General features: G+C 44.7%; 2 protein-coding genes across 2 annotated transcripts in view; both read left to right on the forward strand.

Moving 5' to 3' along the window:
• Positions 1-1,500: 1,500 nt before the first annotated feature.
• LOC134538988 (uncharacterized) lies at positions 1,501-19,133 on the forward strand. The gene is made up of 7 exons (XM_063380649.1): positions 1,501-1,521; positions 3,844-3,923; positions 8,315-8,574; positions 8,784-8,885; positions 8,981-9,877; positions 17,144-17,329; positions 19,039-19,133. Exons 1-7 carry the CDS (start codon positions 1,501-1,503, stop codon positions 19,131-19,133), a joined length of 1,641 nt encoding a protein of 546 aa, XP_063236719.1.
• Positions 19,134-23,123: 3,990 nt separating this feature from the next.
• Positions 23,124-26,554, forward strand: part of LOC134538955 (chitin deacetylase 1) — a 35,970-nt gene continuing 32,539 nt past the window's right edge. The window contains exon 1 of the mRNA XM_063380579.1: positions 23,124-23,428. Coding sequence (XP_063236649.1) covers positions 23,368-23,428 — 61 coding nt within the window. The 5' untranslated portion in view covers positions 23,124-23,367. The remainder of the gene's footprint in view (positions 23,429-26,554) is intronic.

Here is a 26,554-nt window from a genome sequence, read left to right on the forward strand (position 1 = left end):
GGGAACAGGCGGTATGGTAGCATGCTCCTCCTCGTGCACAGTCCACCGCTCGCTCGGGAACAGGCGGTATGGTAGCATGCTCCTCCTCGTGCACAGTCCACCGCTCGCTCGGGAACAGGCGGTATGGTAGCATGCTCCTCCTCGTGCACAGTCCACCGCTCGCTCGGGAACAGGCGGTATGGTAGCATGCTCCTCCTCGTGGACAGTCCACCGCTCGCTCGGGAACAGGCGGTATGGTAGCATGCTCCTCCTCGTGCACAGTCCACAGCTCGCTCGGGAACAGGCGGTATGGTAGCATGCTCCTCCTCGTGCACAGTCCACAGCTCGCTCGGGAACAGGCGGTATGGTAGCATGCTCCTCCTCGTGCACAGTCCACAGCTCGCTCGGGAACAGGCGGTATGGTAGCATGCTCCTCCTCGTGGACAGTCCACCGCTCGCTCGGGAACAGGCGGTATGGTAGCATGCTCCTCCTCGTGGACAGTCCACCGCTCGCTCGGGAACAGGCGGTATGGTAGCATGCTCCTCCTCGTGCACAGTCCACCGCTCGCTCGGGAACAGGCGGTATGGTAGCATGCTCCTCCTCGTGCACAGTCCACCGCTCGCTCGGGAACAGGCGGTATGGTAGCATGCTCCTCCTCGTGCACAGTCCACCGCTCGCTCGGGAACAGGCGGTATGGTAGCATGCTCCTCCTCGTGCACAGTCCACCGCTCGCTCGGGAACAGGCGGTATGGTAGCATGCTCCTCCTCGTGGACAGTCCACCGCTCGCTCGGGAACAGGCGGTATGGTAGCATGCTCCTCCTCGTGCACAGTCCACAGCTCGCTCGGGAACAGGCGGTATGGTAGCATGCTCCTCCTCGTGCACAGTCCACAGCTCGCTCGGGAACAGGCGGTATGGTAGCATGCTCCTCCTCGTGCACAGTCCACAGCTCGCTCGGGAACAGGCGGTATGGTAGCATGCTCCTCCTCGTGGACAGTCCACCGCTCGCTCGGGAACAGGCGGTATGGTAGCATGCTCCTCCTCGTGGACAGTCCACCGCTCGCTCGGGAACAGGCGGTATGGTAGCATGCTCCTCCTCGTGCACAGTCCACCGCTCGCTCGGGAACAGGCGGTATGGTAGCATGCTCCTCCTCGTGCACAGTCCACCGCTCGCTCGGGAACAGGCGGTATGGTAGCATGCTCCTCCTCGTGGACAGTCCACCGCTCGCTCGGGAACAGGCGGTATGGTAGCATGCTCCTCCTCGTGGACAGTCCACAGCTCACTCTGTAACAGGTGGTATAGTAGCGTGCCGGGTTGAGTGTTCTTTAGTAATATAATTTCGTGCATTTTTTATTTTTGTTTGTTACGGCTATAAATGATCGGTATGTCGTGACTGATGTAGTGCTACCGAAAAGCGTAGAAATGATAAGATTTAAACGTAAATAATAAAGGTTTTTGTTTGTGAAATATTGTAAAGTTAGTGGTTTCCGCCGGACACCCTGTCTAACCGCTAAGCCAACATGCTGGCCATTCAGGAGCAGGTGACTGTTCTGTTCCAAGTGTGTTCCCAGGCAGTCGGGAGTGTGTGTCACACCCGGGTGACGCCGGCTGGGGGTTGGACCGGTAGCTCACGAACCCGTCACTTCCTCGCCCGAGGTCCCTTCTCCCTTCCTCGGCCCCGCGTCTATGTCCCTTCACACCCGGAGGTCACGGTACACGAGCCTCAACTCCGTCAGTAGTCGGGGATTAGCCAATATCTAGAGACCGGAATAATTCGCGATTTCAATGACCTGTAGGATATACTCCATGATCCTCTACGCACGCGGGGAAATTACATCCGCTCATTGGCTACTGACTCGCGACACCTGTTTAACTGGGACGCCAGTGATTCGATACTTCTTTTGTTGAAGGTTTTTTCACTGGCCGAGTGTCATTCAGATAAACTGTGGCCCAATCACTGATGCGGTAAAAAGGCAAACGTTTTTGGATTCTAGCCTATCACGAAATAAATCCGCGAATTTTTCCGTTCTCTAGCAATAACTAGAGACCTGAAAAATTCGCGGATTCATTTCGTGATAGGTTGGAATCCAAATACTTTTGTCTTTTTACTGTTTCAGTGATTGGACCACAGATCGGCAACCGTTTCGATAAACCGTACCCTGCGCGAGGCTAGAAACTGGTTTCAACGCATTCTAGCGGACGTTTCGCAACCATCGATACAATTAGAGACAGCAGCACCGTCGCACAAAAATACAACCGCCTTTCTGGTTTGCTCAAGTACTTTTTGAGTTGCGATTATTTCTTGTTATGACCATCAAAGTGTACAAAATTAATTCCAGGATTTTTTCGTTTATTTTGGTACACCAACACTCTTGGTATGTCCCCCTATGATCACGGAAGTGACTATATACGAGTTAATGGCGCCAGACGCGGGTCCAACATCTGGACGAAATCAACGATGAAGTGAGCTCTGCGCATGCGCGTAATTTGGGAAACGGGTAGGTCACGGACAGGACACCAAAATCCGTTCCCTAAAAGTAAGGGACTGGCCGTGTACTATCTAAGGATCTGGGAGCGGTAAAGTGCACAAAGAATAAGGTTAGGGTACAGGTGTAGCATATTAAACACCAAAACCCTTAGGTATTTATGTTGTCTTGGAATACCGGCCTGGGAATGCGTCCTGAACAGCGGAAACCAACAGTATGTATAGTCAACGACAAGGGAACAGTAGACTTCTAAATTCATTCATTTGCTCTTTTAAATGGGCCTGGTACCTCGAACACCTTTAGCACCCAACTTGCTGGATAATTATTCCTGTAAGTTGAATTTAAAAAAAAATACTTAATACCTTACAGTTGCTTCAGCTATTGACTCACAGTTACTTTGGAATATTCTGAGCCAATGAGAAACCTTCAACCAAGTAAGTGTCGAATCAAAGGAAACCCAGGTGAGACTTCTCACAGTTGGGGAGAAAATGAACAAGTGACATTTGCTCGAGTAAAAATACGACTATGGAATATATCCTGGAGAACAACGACCCCGAATTTTTTTTCAATCACTATGTATTTTATTTTTAAATAGTTAAAAAATCTGAACGCCCGTTAGACTCCAATAAGGAATGGCCGCGCCAGGTGTTTCTTCCTTGTGATTGGCAGCCGTATGCAAGAGAAGCCATTACCTTATTTGATCATGCAATTCAGAATGCGTTTGCTTCCGCACTGAATTATTGTGATTGGTGTTCTAACAGTTGACACGTACCTATCTGGAAGAAACTCACCCAATAAAGAAACACAGACGATGCTACACTTTTTAAACTCTCAGCTAGCCTCGAAATCTTTTCGCGTAAATATACATCCCCCTAGTAATCACTAGAGACCGGAAAAATTCGCGATTTCAATGACCTGTAGGATATACTCCATGATCCTCTAAGTACGCGGGAAAATAACATCTGCTCATTGGCTACTGACTCGTGTCACATATTATTGGGACGCTAGTGATTCGATACTTCTTTTGTTAAAGGTTTTTCACTGGCCGAGTGTCATTCAGATAAACTGTGGCCCAATCACTGATGCGGTAAAAAGGCAAACGTTTTTGGATTCTAGCCTATCACGAAATGAATCCGCGAATTTTTCCGGTCTCTAGTAATCACAGTACAAACCGCAGTAGTAGGAAATAACTGCAGTGGTTTCAGAGGCATCCTGACATCTGACCTTTCCTTGAGAGCCCATGTCCCTTGTGGCGCGCCATGGGCAATGGGACAACCAATGGGAAAAGAAGCCCCCGCCAAGGTTCCCGGCGTGTGGTTACCGCGCGGAACTGTCGTGTTTGTGAAGAGAAGTGACTCGTGACTCGTGACTCGACAGCTGGCGGGGAGGCGCGGCAATTCACGCCTGGACCCCGTCATCATGTCTGTCGTGGCCTTGGGCGGGAGCGGTCTTCCGCTGTCAGCACTAAGGCTCGCCGTTCGCCGTTCAGTAACATCGCTTGCCCGTCACCGTACACCAAGCGTTGCGCAGTGAAACTTCGCGACATTTGAGCGGGCGGAGATACAGTCGTCATCGCGACGAGAAACTGCGAACAGACTAGCTGAGAGTTAAAAAACTGTAACATCGTCTGCGTTTAGTGATTGGTTGAGTTTCTTATAGGATGCATGTTTACTTTTAGTACATTAATCACAGTAATTTATTGCGGCAGCAAACGCATCCTGACATGCATGGTCAAAAAAAGGCAATGGCTTCTATTCAGTCGGCCGCCAATCACAAGGAAGAAACAGCTGGCGAGGTCTAATGGGCGTCTAACAGCAGTCTAATGAACGTTCAGTTTTTTTTCGCGACAAGTACCTCCAGTAGTCGACCGAGTGAAGCGAGGTCTCTGTAACGTCTAGAGCGATCGGCATTCAAATGTACATACGTCGGTTCGTATGCTACTCTGCCAGATGATAACTTTCGAACCAAGCGTTGATTGGATTTTCATAAAATTTTGATAGGTATGCAGGTATGGCCAATGTGGTCAATGTAATTTTTTAAGTTCGTATATGAGCTATAATTTGTGACATATTTAATGAATACACGCGAAAATTTTAAAATCAAACACACTACTTAAATTTCCTGCTTGGAACTTAAGCAGGAAATAAGCGTAAATGGAACTAACGACACTACTAGACTCAAAGTGAACTAAAGAAAATAAAAAAGCAATTTAATGATACTGAATTTAATTTATGGCTTGGAATCATCAGCCCCACGGGCTCCCAACACAACCTGGGGAACTACGGCCCATGCATTCTAGGGTTCATCCCAAAATAACAACTAGAAATTTTCACGTCCGTATTCATGATCCAGTGATGAAGACGAGATAAGTGATCAAGAGTTTGCGAAACAGCCGTACAACCAAGTAATAACATTGGGTTTGTCCAGGCAGCCTACCTTATCACAGGCAGTCACTGGCTCTTGGAAGTAGCTTGGCTGCAGAAGTGTAGCAGGTCGACGCCAGCGTACAGGCCTCAGGGGCAGCCCTGAGTCAGGAAGTTCAAGCGGTGGGTTGTGTCCTGTGGGCTGAGCGAGCAGGCGGTTGCGAGGGGCGGAACGCAACTGTTCCACGCGCTCGCCTGTGTATGGACGCGCGAAAAATTCTCGGACAATCTTGAAGCCAATGAATAGAGACCTCAAAAATTCGCGGATTCATTTCGTGATAGTCTAGAATCCAAAAACGTTTGCCTTTTTACTGCATTAGTGATTGGGCCGCAGTTTTTCTAAATGACACTCGGCCATTGAAAAACTTTCAAAAAAAGAAGTATCGAATGATTAACGCGTCTCAGTCAACAGGCGACACGAGTCAGTAGCCAACAATGAGCAGATGTAATTTTCTCGCGTGCGTAGAGGATCATGGAGTCTATCCTACAGGTCATTGAAATCGCGAATTTTCCCGGTCTCTACCAATGAAGTAAAATGATGTACCGACAACCAGGCTGTGGAAATCTAGGTAAAAACTTGGCAAATTAGGTCAGTGGGTCGAGAGGTTGAGTATATTTCGGTTTGTTGTTCAGCCATGTTGAGGGTAAGGACGACGGAGAAGCAGACGAATTGTCGCGTATGTTCGATGCTAATGAACAGAGACCGGAAAAATTCGCGATTTCAATGACATGTGGGATATACTCCGTGATCCTCTATGCACTCAAGCACATTACACCTGCTCATTGGCTACTGACTCGTGACACCTGTTAGCTGTGACGCCAGTGAATCGATACTTCTTTTGTTGAAAGTTTTTACATTGGCCGAGTGTCATTCAGATAAACTGTGGCCCAATCACTGATGCAGTAAAAAGGCAAACGTTTTTGGATTCTAGACCATCACGAAATGAATCCGCGAATTTTTCCGGTCTCTACTGATGAACCGCGTGGATGTTGAGCTAGAGGGCCTAAGCACACTCCAGGACTCGGGGACAGTACACAGAGGCCACGGGGGAGGGGCACGTTCATCCAGGGCCTCCACGGCGGGACAGGGGTTTCCCCGGGAGTCGCCCTCGATGGTTTTGGAAAGCGCCTCCCGCCGTAAACGCCGCAGCAGTTAAGTGGACCCAGGTGCTCGTCCTCAGCCGCCGACCAGAGTCCCTCCTGATTGGCTGCGCAGTAGGTCAGCGCCTGACGGGCCTATCGGGCATTCGCAGGCGGGTCCCACTCTCGTTTTGAGATCGGCCAAAAGAGAACTAAACCAGCCAAGGTTTACTTCTGGTAGAGATCACAGATAACGGGATATCGCTTCGTGTTACGCGAGGAATACAGAATGTCCCAGTTTCAATGGTATATTATGACTAGGTACCGGAAAAATTCGCGGATTCAATGACCTCTAGGATAGCCTCCATTATCCTCTGCATTTCTCAAGTAAACACGCGTGTTCATTGTGTACTAAATTGTGAGGCGTCTCCACTGGGTAGCTTGTGATTCGACGCTTCTTTGGTCGATAGTCTCTCATTGGCCCAGAGAGCTCCAGCTAATAGCAGAACCAGCAGAATTGTACACATGTTTGAATTTCAGCCTATCACGAAATGAATCCGCGAATTTTTCCTGTCTCTAATTATGACAGTTTAATTTATCTAGTAACAACAAATCATACATCAAATTGAAGATAAACAAACCTAGTTGTTCTTACAAATGCTCAATGTGTGCACCTTTAGTTATACGGCACACATCCAACCTAAAGTACTATTCTTCCTACATTTTGGTTAACAAGCCCGGGGTAATGGAAGCAATAGGTTCTCCAATTCTGTGTCTCAACTCTGGCAACTCATAAGGTAGCGGCAAGAAATCGTCAAGATATTACAATGCTCAGGCGTAAATCCTGCTTTAAAAATTAATTAATGATATTATTTATAAGTTGGGACAGGAAAAATTCGCGAATTCAATGACCTACAGGATATTCTCCAAGATCCTCTATGCACTCGGACAATTACATCTGCTCATTGGCTACTGACTCGTGACACCTATTAACTAGAATACTTTTGATTCGATACTTCTTTCGTTGAGGATTATTAATTGGCTCTGATTCCTTCAGACAACCTGTGGTCCAATCACTGAAGCAGCAAAAGGTTAAACACATTTTTGGTTTCTAGCCTATCGCGAAGTGAAACCGCGAATTTTTCCGGTCTCTATTTATAAGTCACAAGCAAAAATTGTAAATGGACTAAATCAACTTAAAACTTTAAACAAACTTTATTTATTTATATGTTAAAAGACTGTGCTGACAAATTTGCTGGTCAGATGCCACGGGATAATCATTAGGTAGTTAATATAGTTACTTACTAACACTGCCAACAGATGTCGGATACATCGCGAAATTACATTGGCTGAGGTTAACAGTAAGACTTGAGTTGTGAACCGTCTTCGCGCGCGTGTCGACTGCACGGTCCTGAAGGCCTCGACTCCTCAAGGTCGCACGTGCGTCTGGCAGGTCACGTGTAGGGGCAGGCATTTTTCGCGAATAAATCTGAACGCCTAATAGACTGTAACAAGGTATACCCGCAACAGCGGTTTCTTCCTTGTGATTGGCGGCCGTCTGTGAGAGAAGTCGTTTCCTTGTTTGACCCGAGCCACTCAGGACGCGTTTGCTTCCGCACTGGATTACTGTGATTGGCGTTGTAATAGTCGACATGTACCTGAAATAAATTCGCCCAATCACGAAACACAGACGATTCTACAGTGTTTTAACTTATAACTATTCTCGGCATCTTTTCGCGAAATATGCATGGCCCTAGTCAGGCCCCACCGAACACTCCCCACTGGTCCAACACTGCTGGTTGCAGAAGTACGGAGATCTCGAGGACTCATTAGGTCGCGCGCTAGACTGCAAAACCTTCACAATCTCACAACCGTGTTCGTGATTGGGCCGCAGTTACTCGGACACGCCCCCCTCTGCGACCGTGAGCCAACGACGCCCAGCCAGGAGAGAAACAAGAAAATCATGTAGCATCGATTGACAAAGAACAAAAAAAAAAATTGTTCTCGCTTAGAAATCAGCCAATTCGAGAGGTAAACGTTCGTAAATCTTATCATTTTAGCCAGTTGCCAAACGACTCCGCAAAATTATCGGGTCTTTACTCATTGGGCGAGTAGGTACGGAACGGAATTGTTTCAGCAATTAGTAGATACCGGAAAAAATTCGCGGATTATTTGAGTGAAATGATGACATTCAAACACTTGTACCTTTGCTGTCTATATACTATTGGCTCACAGTTAATCTGGAGGAATCTGGGCCAATAGAAGATCATCATCCAGACCACAGGCCTCCCAGCTGAGACGTCTCACCAGTCAGCAGCCGATGAGCAGGGGATGTATGTGTCCAGCCAGGAGGGGCGCTGGGCGAGTCCCGGGGTCCGCCCCCTCAAGGGGACGCGGCGTGACGCAAGGAGGGAGGGCGTCGACGGACCGGCCCCGTCCTCGGCATTAGCGCCGCGTCGTGCGGGACCGCGGCTGGCATTTGTGCGCGGCCAAGGCCTCTTGTCCGGCTCGCTCGCGGAAACCGTCGCCCCCAGCCACCTCCTGTACGCCCCCAGCTGCCCTCAGCCGCCTCATGTATGCCCTCAGCCACCCCCAAACTCCCCATGTAAGCCCTCAGCCACCACCAGCCGCCTTATGTATACCCCCAGCCACCTCCTGTACGCCCCCAGCTGCCCTCAGCCGCCTCATGTATGCCCTCAGCCACCCCCAAACTCCCCATGTAAGCCCTCAGCCACCACCAGCCGCCTTATGTATACCCCCAGCCACCTCCTGTACGCCCCCAGCTGCCCTCAGCCGCCTCATGTATGCCCCCAGCCACCCCCAAACTCCCCATGTACGCCCTCAGCCACCACCAGCCGCCTTATGTATACCCCCAGCCACCTCCTGTACGCCCCCAGCTGCCCTCAGCCGCCTCATGTATGCCCCCAGCCACCCCCAAACTCCCCATGTACGCCCTCAGCCACCACCAGCCGCCTTATGTATACCCCCAGCCACCTCCTGTACGCCCCCAGCTGCCCTCAGCCGCCTCATGTATGCCCCAGCCACCCCCAAACTCCCCATGTACGCCCTCAGCCACCACCAGCCGCCTTATGTATACCCCCAGCCACCTCCTGTACGCCCCCAGCTGCCCTCAGCCGCCTCATGTATGCCCCCAGCCACCCCCAAACTCCCCATGTACGCCCTCAGCCACCACCAGCCGCCTTATGTATACCCCCAGCCACCTCCTGTACGCCCCCAGCTGCCCTCAGCCGCCTCATGTATGCCCTCAGCCACCCCCAAACTCCCCATGTACGCCCTCAGCCACCACCAGCCGCCTTATGTATACCCCCAGCCACCTCCTGTACGCCCCCAGCTGCCCTCAGCCGCCTCATGTATGCCCTCAGCCACCCCCAAACTCCCCATGTACGCCCTCAGCCACCACCAGCCGCCTTATGTATACCCCCAGCCACCTCCTGTACGCCCCCAGCTGCCCTCAGCCGCCTCATGTATGCCCCCAGCCACCCCCAAACTCCCCATGTACGCCCTCAGCCACCACCAGCCGCCTTATGTATACCCCCAGCCACCTCCTGTACGCCCCCAGCTGCCCTCAGACGCCTCATGTATGCCCTCAGCCACCCCCAAACTCCCCATGTACGCCCTCAGCCACCACCAGCCGCCTTATGTATACCCCCAGCCACCTCCTGTACGCCCCCAGCTGCCCTCAGCCGCCTCATGTATGCCCCCAGCCACCCCCAAACTTCCCATGTACGCCCTCAGCCGCCTCATGTACGCAGCAGTCTCCCACAGCCGCACACTGCCGCCCCCAGACACCTCATGTGCGCCCCCAGCCATCTCCTGTACGCCCACAGCCGCCTCCAACCGCCCCCAGCCCCCCCCCAGACTCCTCCTGTACGCCCCGGTCGCCTCATGTACGCCCTCGGCAGCGACCTTCAGCAGACGAAAACAAGATGGCTGCCATTACATCATACTGGCTAACGTAGTATGTACCTTGGCATTAGTGGTGGGAGGTCAGTCTATCATTGACTTCCGTGGAGGGAGGATCCCTCACCATATTTAAGCGAATGACTTTGCCGGGTTCGAAACCCAGTATCTTTTAATATATTTTATAAAAATCTAATTAAGTAATTTTTTAATAATTAAAAAAAATTTCTAGTTTGAATTGGATAATAATTACAGATTTTCAAGTTGGCAGCCGTAACAAAAAGTGTAACATTCGGGAATTGGAGCACTCGATTGCAAGATGGTTAAATTCAAGATGGTGACAGAGGTCAAAGTTCATGATCAAGATCAAAAGGTCAAGAACAATGTTAAATATCAAGTTAAGGTCAAAGACAAAGTTGAAGTTCAAAGGTTAAGGTCAAAGGTCAAGGTCAATGGTCAAGAGTCATAATCATTAAAAATGTAATTAAAAATATTTTTTTTAAATTTAAATTTTTTCTGAATCTAGCATTGAAAATACGGATTTTCAATAAGGTAAACAAATTTCAAAATGACGGAATGAATTTTCGTTAAAATTTTTACAGTCATAATTTTTATTAACTTTGAAATTTTTTACAATAAAATCGAATAAAAATTAGGGATTTTCAAGATGGCCACCGTAACGAAAAGTGCGACGAAGACACCATTCAAGATGGTCGCCGTGACGTCAGGGCGGTCGGTCATTGACCGGCTCACGGCTCCAGAACCAGGAACCAGCGCTCGGAGCCGCATTCATATACTACTCACACGCGCACACGCCTTCACATGCGCACATGGCAGCCATGCTTGTTGCATTGCTACCAAGATAAGTCAACCTTGTCAAAAAATTATTCCAAAATATAATATTTGGCCATTATACTCAATACGCCAATTGGTTAATTAATCCATTTCACATATTCTGAACTACGAATGTTTGTAGAATGACCTTTTTATTTAAGAAAATGTATGTTTTCTTGATATCGGAAACTTACTTGTTGTAATGTTGGCATAATGTGGCCGTGTACCGCGTCCCCCCCGGCCCCCGGCCCTGCTGTGCACTGCGCATGCGCCGGCCGCCGGTGGCGCCGCGCCGCGGGGAAAGCTCGAACCACAGACCGCGGGCTGTGTGGTTCCCGGTTCCCGCTGGGCTGCAGCCAAGCCCTGCGTCGCCACTAAAAAAGTTGTGCGGTTGAAAGATACCAACACCAACAATTATATTTCAAATAAGTGGAAAACAGAAATTTCTTATAAAATAACACGAATAAAAAAATATTTAGGTCAGAATTTATGGAATGCTGTATTAACGGATTATGATGGAAAAATATACATTTTGCCAATGCCAAATTATTTTGTAGCAATGGTGTCTGCAAAACAAAATCTTGCGGGTGCTTTGCTTTTGCTTGTGTGTATTATTATTTTTTCAATAGAAACTAAGGTAATGATTTTTCAGCACTTAAAACTTTGCAGCTATGCAGTTTTTTATATTTGAAATAAAATATAAAGCATTTCAACATATTGCTTTGGTTGTTTCTTATTGAAAAATAAATGACATTGAACGTAATACAGTTAATGCTCGAAGCAAAAACGACCACAAAAAGAATCAAAGTTGCCAACATTTACTTTCGAAAAGTTATCGACTTTCAGGTTGTTGTGTTGCCTTTATTTATGTTAAAACACTGTAAGCATCGTTCTTCGTGGTTGGTCGAGTTTTTCTTTTTCAGCCACACGTGTACTGTCAGCACACCAATCACAGCCATCCAGTGCGCAGGCAAACGTGCCCTGAATGGCCCGGCCAATAAGGTCGCCGATTACAGGAATAAACAGCTGTCACGCGCACACCCCATTGGTCATTGCAGTTCAGAGGGCGGCCATTCCGCGAGAGGATGCTTTCCAAAAACACTGGCCTTTTCGCTGCTTCAGTGATTGGGCCACAGTTTATCTGAAGGACTCTGGGCCAATGAATAGAGACCAGAAAAATTCGCGGATGGACTCCAATATCCTCTAGACACTCGGGTAAATGCCAACTGTTCATTGGCTGCTGACTTGTGAGACGTCTCGTCGACTGGGTGGTCTGTGATTCGACACTTCTATGTGTGAGGGTCTCTAATTGGCCCTCAGTCCTCCGGATTAACCGAGAACCAATTCCATAAGCAGCACTAAGGTATAATTATTTGAATTTTAGCAAAACACGAAATGAACCCGTGAATTTTTTTCAGATCTCTACCAACGAAAAACCTTCAACAAAAGAAGTATCCAATCACCAGCATCCCAGTTAAAAAGGTGTCACGGGAAAGTAGCCAATGAGCTGATGTAATTTGCCCGAGTGCATAGAGGATCATGGAATCTGGAATTATTCCGGTCTGTAACTACACCCACCTGGACCAGAGCAGTTATCTGATTGGCCGAGCGCACACGCTGACGCCAGACCGGACTGTACGTGACTGTCGAGTGCTTGTAACTGGTTCAAGGTCATCTGAGCCGACCACACCGCAACTGATTCGTGAAGGAGAATGGTTCGTGTGCTGATTGTGTTCCAGCCGTGCCAGTAGCTTCATCTTCACTGTCGCGTGGCCAAGTTTAAAATTTTTAATGATTGCAAGACGTGACACTTCGTTATGAAGAAGGGCACGTTGGTCACGTCCGCTCAGATGGGATTCGAACCAAATACAAACACCATGAGAGAAGTTGTAGAGAATAGAAAACATTTTTCTTAGTAAAAGGGCGTGGTCTACCGATTTGAAACTTTTACTAAGATCATGCGGTGTTAAAATCGTTAAGTTCCCGCATATCTATAGCATGAGTGATGCTATACATAACATTTATTATGGCAGTAGTAGTACTGGGACCAGGTCTGAAGCCTGATTGGAAACTATCTTATATATATATATATATATTTGCTGGTGCACCAGGTGTCCAAGGGCTTTGGAAACAGCAGGCAGGATGCTTATAGGGCGAAAACATTTAGCTGACTCTGGAGATTATGGTTTTCAACATTTTAGGTTTTGTCTATGAAGTCTTACATTTATGAAACACAATATAACGCATTTAGACATAGTGTTTTGGTTGTTCCGTTCCCAGCAACGAACGACCACAGGAAAAATAATAATTAAGGTTGCCAACATTTACTTTCGAAACGTTAACGACTTTTATGTTGTTAGGTTGCCGATAAATTCCGCCGCACAGTTCGCTGAACCCCAAAGAAAATAAGAGCGTAAGTTAACGGCACCTCTTCATCTTCCCTTCTTCGCGGGCGTATCCGCGGTGTGACGCGAGAGTCGATGCTCCGGGATGGACGGGGGAGGGGCGGGAGGTCACCTTGACCTTGGGCCGTCCTTGCCGCGACACGGGGCAGCCATAGAGGTCGGCGCCCTGGAGCGCTCCCGGGAGCCGAGCGACACAGAGGTCACAGTAGGGACCATGGCCGTAGATCCCCTCAGATATATCAGATAGAAAAAAAGCCTAATTTTAAAGGTGAAGAAGTACTTAAACAAAAAAGAATACATATAATTACCGTAATATCACAATTCTGTAGAAATCTAGTGTCTGATTTCCATTGGAAAATATTTTGAGTTGCGCTATAACTTGTAAAGTGAGATCATTATTTTTATTGAAGACCACCGGGGAGCAAAATATTATTCATTTAGTGGGATACTTTTTCGTAGAAACTCCTCGATTCAGTAGGAATATACTGCTACGGGTCATATTTCTTTTTGTCACTCTGGATTGGTGATGATTTTCCTTGCGAAACCGGAAAAAAACTGAAATGTTCATAGGGGGCCAATTAATTTTCCTGACTCCTCTATTACTATTTGCATGTACTTTTCCGAATTAAAAATTGCTTATGTGAAATGTTGTTCGTCTAGTTCAGACCATTTTTTGTAATTGAGAATATTAAATCCGGTTCAATTAATAATAACGCTACAACACTTGTCCTTTAATCATAATATAACAGATAAGAATGTGTTAAAAATATTTTACATCGTTAACTTCATTACTGAAGAATTATTTAATACACTTTTAGCATTATATTATTATATTCATCGGTATTACTACTTGCAACGTTGTTATACTTATCCCACTAGATGGTAGTTTTCCGGAAATATATTTTCCAAATATATGGGCATCTGCTGTCTTTCAATGCCTCTCGTTTATCTTTCCAATTCGCAACATGAACTTTCCGTCTGCTACCTTTAATTAGTTTTTTTATCACTGTTTGTTAAAAATACATACACAACAGTCAACCACATTGCTGTCAGTCACATAGTTGTTATACTAATAGGTAATCTGAAATTTTTTTGCCATAGTGCTAATCGTTATTTCCAGCAAGAACAAAGTTTCCCATTGCATGCAGGATAAAGCCACAACGTGTTCCCATATTTAACTCAATTTCAATAACATCGTGGGTTACAACGTTGTAGGGCGAATGGTCAAACTAATCTTCGAATGCTGCTCCATTGGCGTCGCTCTTGAGGCTTCTGCGGCTGGCGGACACAACACTTAGAGTCAGAGGCGAGTTAGAGTTACTCTGAATTAAGCATCTGACTCTGACTCGAGCACATAAAAGGCTCAAAATGTTGTTCACTGTTCTCTTCACTTTACGAAAATTGAAGCACAATGTTATCACAAAAATCCAAAATGATAATTATGGCCTGGGTGCATACACAATGGTAATCTAACCACGTTACCGGGGCGCACCTCCGAATTAGCCAATTTAGATAAAACATCATGAATGAGAATACAATAATTATACTGATCACAGTAATTAAAAAAATACTGTCCTGATTTGACTTGCAGTTCAATAGCGCGCACCAATACGCGCTAACCCATGCTTCCAGCTCGTGGCAGTTAGAGTCTTTCAACCTTGACGTAAGCTGCTAACGTGAATACTGATACGTAACGGAATTCTCACGCTAAACACAACAAGAAAGACAAACTTTATTTTACAAAGTTTCACGGAAAGGTTTGGAGAAAAGTTGGACGTCACTGCGCGCGATGTCTCACGGCTCGTGACGGTGTAAGGAACACTCGAGTGTTGGCCTGGCGTGTTCCACAGGCGCGCAGCTGCTTATAGCCTGACCCGAGCACAAGGGCCGCGCCCACTTCTCCCGGTGTCCCCACGACACAAGACGTGCTGTCGTGAAGGCGAGCCAGCCCCTCGCGACAGTCCTTGGGGGCGGGCAGTAGTGCGCGCTGCAGTTCTGCTGGACCGGGGTCATCTCCTTCGGCTTAAGTATTGATGCTTAGAGACCGGAAAAATTCGCGGGTGTCATTTCGCGATAGTCTAGAATCCAAAAGCGTTTGCCTTTTTACCGCATCAGTGATTGGGCCACAGTTTATCTGAATGACACTCGGCCAATGGAAAAACATTCAACAAAAGAAGTATCGAATCACTAGCGTCCCAGTTAACAGGTGTCACGAGTCAGTAGCCAATGAGCAGATGTAATTTTCCCGCGTGCATAGATGATCATGGTGCATATCCTACAGGTCATTGAAGTCGCGAATTTTTCCGGTCTCTGTTGATGCTTCATGACTGTTATCCTCAGTCACAAGTTTTCAACTTATTTAAATTAATTATTACATTATTATCTTATAAATAACAAAAATTAATAAATCAGAATAAAATTCCTGGTCTTTATTGATTTTAATTAATAACTAAACTTTACCCCTTGATTATTTTACTGAATGTTGAATTTTTTAAAAATTATATTGAATTCAAACTCTACCAACAGTATTTATAATACCACTCCACTCATTTTATGGATTTTCTTCGATGACCCTGACAGGAGGGCCCGCGGAACAAGACAGCAGATGCGCCGGGCAGTTCTCCGTTGGTTCAAAGTGCTGTGCGGGGTCGCTTCATCAACCGATATTACTGTCAGTCCATTACCACTTACCTTGGGGTTTGTGGTGGCAAGGATGGGGGGGGGGGGGGAATTGATCTCTTTTGCAGTCATTTTTGACTAAAGAATTAACTAGTTGCTATGAATCAGGTCAACATTATTATGAAAATTGGGTCTGAAAAAAATTAAGTGGGTTCATTGAACGTTAGGAGGGACTCGGAGATGTTCAAGAAGCCTTTTTAAATATTGGCTTTATTTTGTTCACGAGAGTCTCATTTTATCATTTGATCGCTGACTGGGTTGGACACCACGCCACAGACCTCCTGGGCTTTCGTGAGCGAAGTGGAGCGGCTCCTTTGAGGAGGGCGAAGTCGGTCGTCTATTGGCCGAGCTGAGCTGCGGGGACGGCCTGGCGTGTGATTGGGCCCGACACCTGGCCAGTGATTGGCGGATTGTGTTCCGCCATATTGCTGTCCAGTTGGGCCGTTTCGGCGGCGCGGGCAACTTGATTATTCTATAGAGTGGGTTTGCTATTGTCTCAGAAATATTCCTAGCGTCTTCTTGATTTACCTTCACATGTAAATCTGTCTAGGACGTTCTTTGACTAGTTCTTGTAAAATAGGACATTGATTTAAGAATTTTTTGTAAATACGTCATTGCTGGTTACACTGTATGTCATAAGAAACCTCGATAACGAACAAGAAAGATAAACATGCAAACAAGCCATAATCAGCCGATGTCAAAAGTTGAAAACATAGTCTGTTTGTGCCTGATGACGGTGAACAGATCTCAATTCCTGGAACGTCGGGAATGTTTTGTCTTAGGAAGCCCACTTTGTTCGTCTGCGCTGCCGTCGTGTCGTCCGGAGCATCTGTGTAGTCGCATCAGGCCCTCGCCTTAAGGCCCCCGCCCACCCGGGCACACACACGGTGCGCAGAGCTGCAGGAGAAACAACGCGATTTCAAAACTAAACAAGACAGCCGAGTTGGGTTTGTTTACGAAAAGCATTTAAGAGTTCGCTGAGGGCTGAAAAGTGCTTTTGATTTTGAATTAAGTTTTCAAACTGTATTTTTAGAAGCGTTAAAATGCCTAAAACGCGTGTTTTCAGAGTAATTTTTAGGCATAAAACAATCAGTAGAGATTCTTGAAAGCACTTAAGGGGCTTGCATAACACCTTTATCTTCATTTCTCCGCCATATAAAGTTACGGTCACCGCTCAAATTTCACAGTTATCCTGTGACGACGAGAAGACTACGCGTCAATTCAGAGCCTTGCGCTTAGAAGCGATACCGCGCTAGAAATACCATCGAGCGTCGCGCTTATCATCCCGCCTCACTGACACAGATACGCCCCTGACGAGGCGGGGCCCTGCTTCAGGGCCTGACGAGCGCCGCGCGGAGAGGCTGACGGCTCCTGGCAGACCCCCGAGGCCGCGCCGACCCAGCCTGGTGACGGATCACCAGGCCAGAAGTAAGAGTGTCCCGCGGGCGGGATGCAAGCCAACCTTGACTCCCCCTCCCCCCTCCGGCCACACCTACACGAGAGAGGGCGAAAGTGCACCACGTGAGGAGAATACCTGTCGGCAGAGACCTGGGTTCAAACACCTCCCGCAAGCGACACGAGAAGCGCAAGACGCAACTTCGTCAAACACACCACACTTCAGAACAACCGTTCATGCACCACGAAATGCAAAAAAAAAAAAAAAAAAAAAAAATCTCAACACAAGCATTGCTCAACTTTGCTAGCGATGGTTCTATCACAAAAGACGTGGAAAAACTAGGGTGTTTGCAGGACAGCCTGATGGTGAAGCATGCAGCGAAAAAGTAGGGTATGGCCATCCCGGGCCGACCCGACGCCCGAAACACCCAGAAATGCGGGGTGCATTCTCGCCCCTCCACGCCGCGGCCTCAGGAAGCCCTAAGGATTCCCAGGCCATTAAGGGATAAAGAACAGCGCTGAAGGAAGCTTGGCGCGTGGGGGCAGGGGGCAGGGGTGTGGCGACGTCGAGCCACGCGCAACGTCAGTGGCCGTAGGACGGATCTTGTCTCCCACGTCCGTCTGACCGTGAAAGTATGATATCCATGATACTTATTTCCACACTTTTCCACGTGCCAATGACAGTGGACATGTATCTGAAAGAAAGTCATTCCGCCACGAAACACAGACAAGGCTAAAGCGTTTTAACACACATCTGTCGGTACCTGAAAAATTCGCAGATTCATTTCACGATAGGCTAGGATCTAAATACTTTTGTCTTTTTTTGCTGTTACAGTGATTAAACCACAGTTTATCTGTAGTACTCTGGGCCAGTGAAAAACCTTCAACAAGAGAGGCATCCCAGTTAACGGAGTCTATCCTAGAGGTCATTGTACAGTCTCGCAACATTCTCGCAAGCGACACGTGCCTCATGATGAGCCTCATGGCTGGCGAGGCACGCGGTCACGTGTGAGAAGGGCGTGGCAAGGAAGTAATTCACAGAGAGAGGAAGAGAGAGGAAGAGAGAGGAATGAAAGGCGACGGGCAGAGAGCGGAATCCGTGGAGGAGATGCCCCTGCTCTGCGCGTTACTCACATAAACATCATAAAGCAGAGAAAGTTGTCTGTAACCGTGCCCGCTATGGATCCACGCGCCCGTCGTGGGAGCCGAGGTCCTGTAGGCAGAGGTGTTTCCTGAAAACTTTTGGTGTCAGTTCAGATCCCAAAATCATCCGTACATCTCCTTTCTGCCTGTAGCATTACGTTCAGGATAGGAATTCAGAGGCGCCACTGCCGTATTCATCGTGGATTCACCTGGCCAACAACACGGCGGTACACAACCCGGGTTTTGGGGCCCGGCCAATCAGAGGTGTTCCACGACAGGGCTCGACCAATCGGTAGGGACTGGAAGAATTCGCGCTTTGAATGACCTCTAGGATGGACTCCAAGATCCTCTATGTACGCGGGAATATTTTACCAGCTCATTGGCTACTGACTCGTGACATCTGCTAACTGGGATGCTTATGATTCGATACTTCTTAAGTTGAGGGTCATTCATTGGCTCACAGTCCTTCAGGCAAACTGTGTTCCAATCACTGAAGCGGCAAATAAGTTACACGCACTTGGATTCTAGCCTATCGCGAAGTGAACCCGCGAATTTTTCCTGTCTCTACGGCAATCGGACGCATCTAAGGAGCCGGCGGCCCACTTGCCGAGTGCCCTGCGTGCGAACAGGAGTTGCATCTCAGCGGCGAGTGCGGAGTGTGGGAAGCTGCAGATAGCGCCTCGCGCCTGCAGGAGGCTCCGGGACCGCACAGTGTAACACAGCCCGGTTCCCACAGGAAGGATCCCACGCCACACAGCTCCGGGACAGCTGCTCGGAGGTCCCGTGAGATCTCCAACATCAAATCACTTGCATATTCCACTGTCTCACGAAGAAGTAGAGCACGTGCAATATCCCCCACATAACCGTAGAGGTTAATAACTTCCATCTGAGTGATTTAAAACATTTATTTTGGGCATACACCTATTTCTGGTTTACAGTGTATGCCAGAAAACCTTAAGACCGAGAAAAAAGAAAGATGAATACATAATCACACAGGAAACCAGGCAAGCAAAGTTGTTAGCCTTTTTGTTTTGTTACTATTTCGGTTGCAACTGTCTCGTCATTGTCGGTCCATCGTGCTCGTCTGTGTTGTGACATTGTTCCGACTAATTATTGCCATGGATAATTTTTGTCGTCTATGCATTTAACATTTAACATGAAATAATTTGGTTGGTGTTCCCTGTGTTTGAGAATTTGTCTTTCCTTGCCCGTTCTTTCAGTTTTTCTCTACGAAATACGGTGGGAACCAGCAATGTCGTATGTCCACAATAATGTTTTGAATCAGTCTCTCCCACAGCAAGAATCATTCCAAGAATGTTCCAAATGAATGTTGTTTGAACTGCTTCGTACACAACTCTGCTGTGCTCACTGGCGATACCCGCGGAAGAAACTTCCCGTCCTTTGGACTGGACTGCCCATGATTGTTCATTTCTTCTCCCTATGACCAAGGGCGTGTCACGATACTGTAGGGACTGGACAAATTTGCGGTTTCGATGACCTTCAGGACAGACTACTCATTTTCTGTACTCTCGGGCAAACAACGCAAGTTCATTGGCTTGCCTGTGATTCGATACTTCTTTGGTTGAGGATCTCCCATTGGTCCAGAGTCGTCCAGATGAACAGTGAGCCAATAACTGAAGCAGCTTAAAGGTATACGTATTTGAATTTTAGCCTATCACGAAACAAAAACCACGATTTTTTTCTGTCTCTACCAATCATTTAAGTGATTTAAATGTACGCGTCCTTCAGTCACCAACACACATTTAACGTTCTTGATGTACAGTTCAACACACATTCCCCATCATTGACAGGCAATTCGAAACACGTTCACCATTATCGACACACAATTCAACACACACATTTATTCAGCATCATCGCCACACATTTCGACACTCATTACTATCAAGACGGCTTTTATACGGAGTGAATCCTGGAAATATTCGAGTCTTTACCAAAAACCAAGAGACCTTCAAAACTAATTTAATTTTATGATAACAGGATAAAAACTTCGTAACTATTCACAACATTCGGTATAATATTTATTCATTGACTGCTCCCACATTTCGCCTTCAGACCGTGTTGCACATGAATGGTTAGTATAAATTTTGTAATTTTGTTGATTGTATCTTGTTCTACAAGAAGATCATGTCTAATCAGTAGGAGGCAGGTAAATTTTTCGTGAAAGAGAAAATTCTGGACACTCATTAGGCTGCAACAAGTTATGCCCACACAGGCGGTTCCTTTCTTGTAATTGGTGGCCGTTATCAAGAGAAAGAATTCTAATCTAGAACAACAAACATGACATCGAACAATTAGTTATTGGTTCAGATTATCTTGCGACGAGTAAAACATCTGTAACCCAAACTAAGTTTTATTTAAAAATAGTTAAAAAAATTGCTTGGAGTAAATTCGAGTAAATTTGTCGTTTAGTGAAATCATGAACGTTCTAGCTCTCTTGTGATCATTGAAGTCCAGACAATTTCGCTGTTTGTGTTCGTGGTCATTAAAATTCATAGTTTGTCCCACAATGTACGGGGAGGATCTTAAACCAATGAAAGTCTTCAGCAAATAAACTATCGGATAATGGGCAACCCAGCTGATACCATCTCTCAAGTGAGCATCTCAAGTGAGTAGATATGTACATAGAGGGATGTGAAGTAAATCCTGGAGGCACATGTGGTGGACTCTCATTCCAGATGAATTTGGCTAGAATCCCAGTGTTACATGGTTACTGAAGAATCACTCAGGCAAATGTTTCTAGAAGTCTTTGAACCCGAAATTATTTACAGTCACAGTGTTCAGTTAAAGCTGTTTGCCTTAAGGCATACTTACAAAATAGTTCACCCTACATTTGCGAAGAACCCTGATTATAAATTATTCAAAAATATATTTTCGGGTCTTACACGAACTCTTAACCCATTTTTCAATGTTACCAACCTTTGAAAACACTTGTCGAGTCTACGAAAACACCCTTCTTCCTTCTACGAGCATGTTCACCTGCAGACAAGCTCAGCACTCAGTTAAGGGGGTGCCTCCCCCTCCAAGCCTAACCACGCCCCTTCACTTCTCTGAATATATGAGCAAAATTTACATGCGTCGTACGCAAACCGATTTTTAAACGAGTTAAACTAGTAGTTCGTTCCGAACTGAGACCTCGCAATATTCCGTTTTATAGCGACTTTGAACATTTCAACCCCGTAACTAACTAATATTTACAATGCAATTGGCACATTACTGACAAAATTATACGATACGTAGATAATTATGCTTTTTTTCTCAAATTTAACGGAACAAAAACATTTTTACAGAATTATTAAATATAATTCAGTTTCGTTTAATTGCTTGTTACTTTCTTTAGTTCACCTTGAGGCATGCTGTATCACGATCTCTGTGGACGTCATACTCCTTGTATACAAAGCCAGAAATTAAAGTAATGCATTTGAATTTGGAGGTTACATTGTATTAATTAAATATAACAAAAATTCATCGACCATTTTTGCTTATACACGAACTTAAAAATTACATTGGCGATACATGCCTACATACCAAATTTTGTGAAATCCATTAAACGGCTTGAAAGTTATCATTGGACGAATTCACATACTAACATACATAATTTGAGTTAGGTTATGTCATAAGACAGCATGCTGTGACATAGGTGAAGTCACCATATTGCCCCACCCAAAACATTGCGGAAATGGTGCTTGATCACGTCTGATGATGGTTAGTAAGTAAGAATTAAAATCTCCGTCGTTGAAAACCGTCACTTTCATTGAAAAAAAAAAATTAAGCGAGACTTTCAGTACTCGCCAGTGAAACTAACCTTGCTAACGAGAAAATTCATGTGTTCTCATGTTGATAATATTAAAAATAAACCTATAATATAAAATTTAAGGTGGAATTCTAATACCGAGTGACAAAAAAATAGTTTCTTTTCAGATACCAACATTTCTTGACGCGAATCACACACATACTTCCAGCTCCCGCCGCTAGAATTCGCTGCTTGAATCGTAAACGTTGCTTGTCACCATCACGCGCAGATTGCAGTTACCAGCACTAAACTAACGGAAATTTTAAACAATTAGAAACGGCTCCGTTAAAACCCCGGCTTTGAGACTGATTTTCGACAGTGAATTTTATTAAAATACACTCTATATTGTTGAAATTCAGGAAACAGTCAATACTACAAAGTTTCCGCACACGTTACAAGTCACTAGAATATTAAACCGATCATTATTAAAACACACATTCCAACACTAAGTATATGTTTGGGACTTTGTTTTTGTTTAAACGACTGAAATAACCGGAACATAGTTTATAGAAATAAACAGTAACCGTATTTTGCTGATTCAGCATTATTATATTTTATTATAACGTTTAAAAAAACTGATCCACAGTGATGGGATTTTAACCTTGCCCTTGAGATTACCAAGCGCGCGCTTTACTTTTGTGCTAGTGAGCCTCTCGAACGAGAATATGCAGTATAATCAGCATAATATACCAGTTTTCTTTGGTGATTTAAAACTTGTCATTAATTTTTACAACGACTATTTTAGCTAACCAAATATATTACACGGTAGTTTCATCATCATAAAGTTTAGTTCGGCACAACAATACGTTTGGTTTGTCCACCGATGTTCACGAAAGTGACTATATACTGGTTCACGTCGCTGCACGTGGGTCCGCCATCTTTGTGTCGCATTTCCGTTCGTCGACTTCCCTACTACCAGATGCCGTGTACCGACAGCATAAGGTGTTCACACACACACACACACACACACTGGACGTCTAGCAGACGCGGCGAGACGGCGGACTGAAGGGCTACAGCACCGGCAGACCACGGAACGCCGCGGAGGCTACCAGCTGGCGGGCGCCATCTTGCCAGTTTCTCCGGCCGCCGCGGCCCTCCCAGGTGGGCTGGGGAGGGGAGGGGAGGGGAGTACAGCTGCCCCCCCCCCTCCTCCTTGATGCAGGCCGCCGTATAAGAGCCGCGCGCGGGGCGCAGTGTCTGAGACACGGTCATGGCGCGGTGCGCGATGGGAGTTATCTTTCTGTGCGTCGCCGCTGTCTGCCTGCACGTCGGTGAGTAGCGTCGGGACGCCTGAGTAGCGCCGGGGCGCCGGCTCCTAGAAGGGAAACCTCATAGTATTAACTGTTTCATGTATTTTAACAAAAAAAAAAAAGCGCAATATTTTAATAAAAAAATTCCTTCTCGAAAATTAAGGTTCGAAGCCGGGGTTGAGTTTTTTTTTTAAAGTTTTTTTTTTTCGCTTGTATCCGTTTCATTAACCGTTTAACCTTTCGCTCGAATCCTGGCGGCGGGTGCGGAAACTACGTGTGATTTGCGTCCAGAAATGTAGTTTTGTACATTTGTCATGCTCGACGTTATTTTAAAAGATTCTACGTTAGATTGTTTTGTGTCCGAGTTTCGTTTTATAAGTTTATTTGCAACATGATAACACGTGCATTTGCTCGTTACCGAGGTTACATGTTAAGACATCTCTGGCGAGAACTGAAATACTTATTCACATTTTTTTTCTTGTCCTGATGCCTTTGCAGTTATCTGTGACAGAGACATATTCTCGAAATATTACATCGTTGCTCTTTGCTTGTCGCAACAAATTAGTTTATCTTGAGAACGTATGATTGTTCGCGGCAGAACTAACAGTCGAGGAAATATTTTTCCAGTACTAAAAAAAAACCAGAATAAAAAAAGTTTATTCATTCGGAATGTTCAAACGTAACAGCTCTCATTCTCCATTTTGTTACAGCGCGACTGTCCCGTTTGTCAGTTGTTTCACATTTTCTTAAAGATCACACGTACAGTAAAAGGTGATTCGCTCAAGGAAAGTAACTTTCTGCCACTTATATAACTTAATATGACGTTAGCAACTGTACTTATTTTTAACACTTCTTAAACGTGTATTTCACCTTCGAATTTCCCGACGCGTTGTGCAACTAACTGGTTAAGCAATCAACATGTTTTTAACGGCTTCCAGAGACCTACACCGTTAGTGAGCTAAGTGAGCTACGGTAAATTGAGTGACGTCTCAAAACATTTGGTTATTCATACAGAATATCCGAAGTGACTTCAATTTGTTATGGAACACTAATTCTGTTGTAGCAAGTTCCCATTTACAGACTATTTTTTTTAACGAAGTATCCTACGTTAGTTAAAATAATTTCAGGACAATTTTATGAGCCAAATACTTGTTATATTTTATATGAATTTTAGAGTATTTGTAAAATATGATTATAATATGTATAGTTTAGGAATCCTGTATAATTTTACCTTAATCATAATTTTTTTAATTTATCTGTATATTAATAAATTATAATATTTATTTTACGACATAAATAGCCTGTTAAATAAATATAAAAAATAAATATAATTTAAATAAACGAATAATAATAAAATATGTTATGCATCCATATAGGTGTGTGGTGAAACTACGTTAGGGAAATAACATTTTATTTTTAAATTTTAGTGATTTTTAACGTGCACATAAACGCGTTTAAGAATTTAAATTTTAAACATTTTACTGTCAAAAATTTATGCATTCGTGTTATTAGTTTTTTTTCTCACAATAAAAAACTCTTGTAACATACTGGCGACTTGGATAGTCAAAGCTTACGTCCGGTTTACGTATTAAAATTTTTATTTCATAAATACTTGCCTGGTGACGTAATGCAAAACCACGTGTTTCAACACAAAGAACCGATATTTTCCCCTGGATCTTGCAAAAACACGATGCTTGCCAATAACATCTTTGTTTTTGTTAACATTAGTAAATATTCATCGAATTTTTGCATTTTATGAATATCACATTGTCCAAAACAATATGTCTTATTGCAACAATTAACAAATATCTCTAAAATTCTAATAATAAATTATGAAGTATTTACACATTAACTAGTGTAATTAAACCATAAATACGTTTTTCTTTCAAGCCATTTTAATATTAAATTTAAAGAACCATAATATTACAAGACTTTCTAGGATTATTTCTCGTGTTTTTTTTCCATACATAATATAAATTGATGAGTTTAATATTAATATCCTAGTTGGTTTCTCTAAAAGTATATGTGTCATTAATTTAAACAATATATATTTCGATCTATATGCTATTTCGGGGTTTTGAGGTCTGTAATTGTGATAACTGAAATACTAACTATAAAAATAATTTTATTGTATCAGAAAATTATTCGACACATTTTTTTAACTACAGGAAAATAAAACTACACTGATATAGAAAATATTGAAATAATTTTCAAACTGGAACGATGCTTCAAAATGTGAACTCAATTTCCTGAAGCGCATGACGTCAGTTTGGTACTTAAATTATTTAAGATTATAAATTTGTAGTGTAAGTTGTTTTTTGAATATTATTATTATTATTATTTGCTGATTATTTTATTCTCTTAGGAATACTTGTGACGTCATGTTCAATGAAAGGGAACTCGGAGGCCATACATTTACGAATAAAGAACAAGAGTCTCTGGATAATTTATATCCAGTGTTATTCGTAAAATGAAGGTGGAAGTTTTTAAGTGTATCCATACAACTATCCCCGCAATTCACGGAACTGTGAATAGACTATAGTCTGGAATGTTCTGTATCCAAATGTTTCTGTTACTGGCACAGATGTCTGGTCTCTGCTGCCTTGTGAACCTGTTACACAACAGTTTAGATGTAATTCTATGCTCGTTTTTGATGTTTAACATCCTAGGTCTCGGTATACGGCATTTGGTAGGAGTAATTTAGTGAATGGAATGGAATTCGCACGGAACGGAAATATGTAACCACGGCGATGCCATCTGTGGCGGATGACGCGAGCAAAAGTTCACAAAGCCAAAGGTAAACGTTAAAGTAATAACTGTTTAATTTAATGTTAACAACATTGGCATTATTTTAATAGAATTCCTTGTCGAAAATCAGATCCAAACCTGGGGCTTAGTATTTTTAAAGTCTTTTTCGCTTTTATCGGAGTAGTTTCATGATATTATCTAAAATGTCATTTTGCAAATCGAAAGATTTAACAGTAAACACAGCTGCTCCAGCAACGAATTCTAGCGGCAGGTGCGGAAACTAAGTGTGATTCGCGTGCAAAATTGTTTATGAAAACGCAGTTTCGTATTTTCATCTCGCTTGGCATTATTCTTTTTCCTTTATATATTTGTTGTGGCATTGTATTTTTTTATTATTTA

The sequence above is a fragment of the Bacillus rossius genome, chromosome 14 (assembly GCF_032445375.1).
Source record: "Bacillus rossius redtenbacheri isolate Brsri chromosome 14, Brsri_v3, whole genome shotgun sequence".
Classification (NCBI taxonomy): domain Eukaryota; kingdom Metazoa; phylum Arthropoda; class Insecta; order Phasmatodea; family Bacillidae; genus Bacillus; species Bacillus rossius.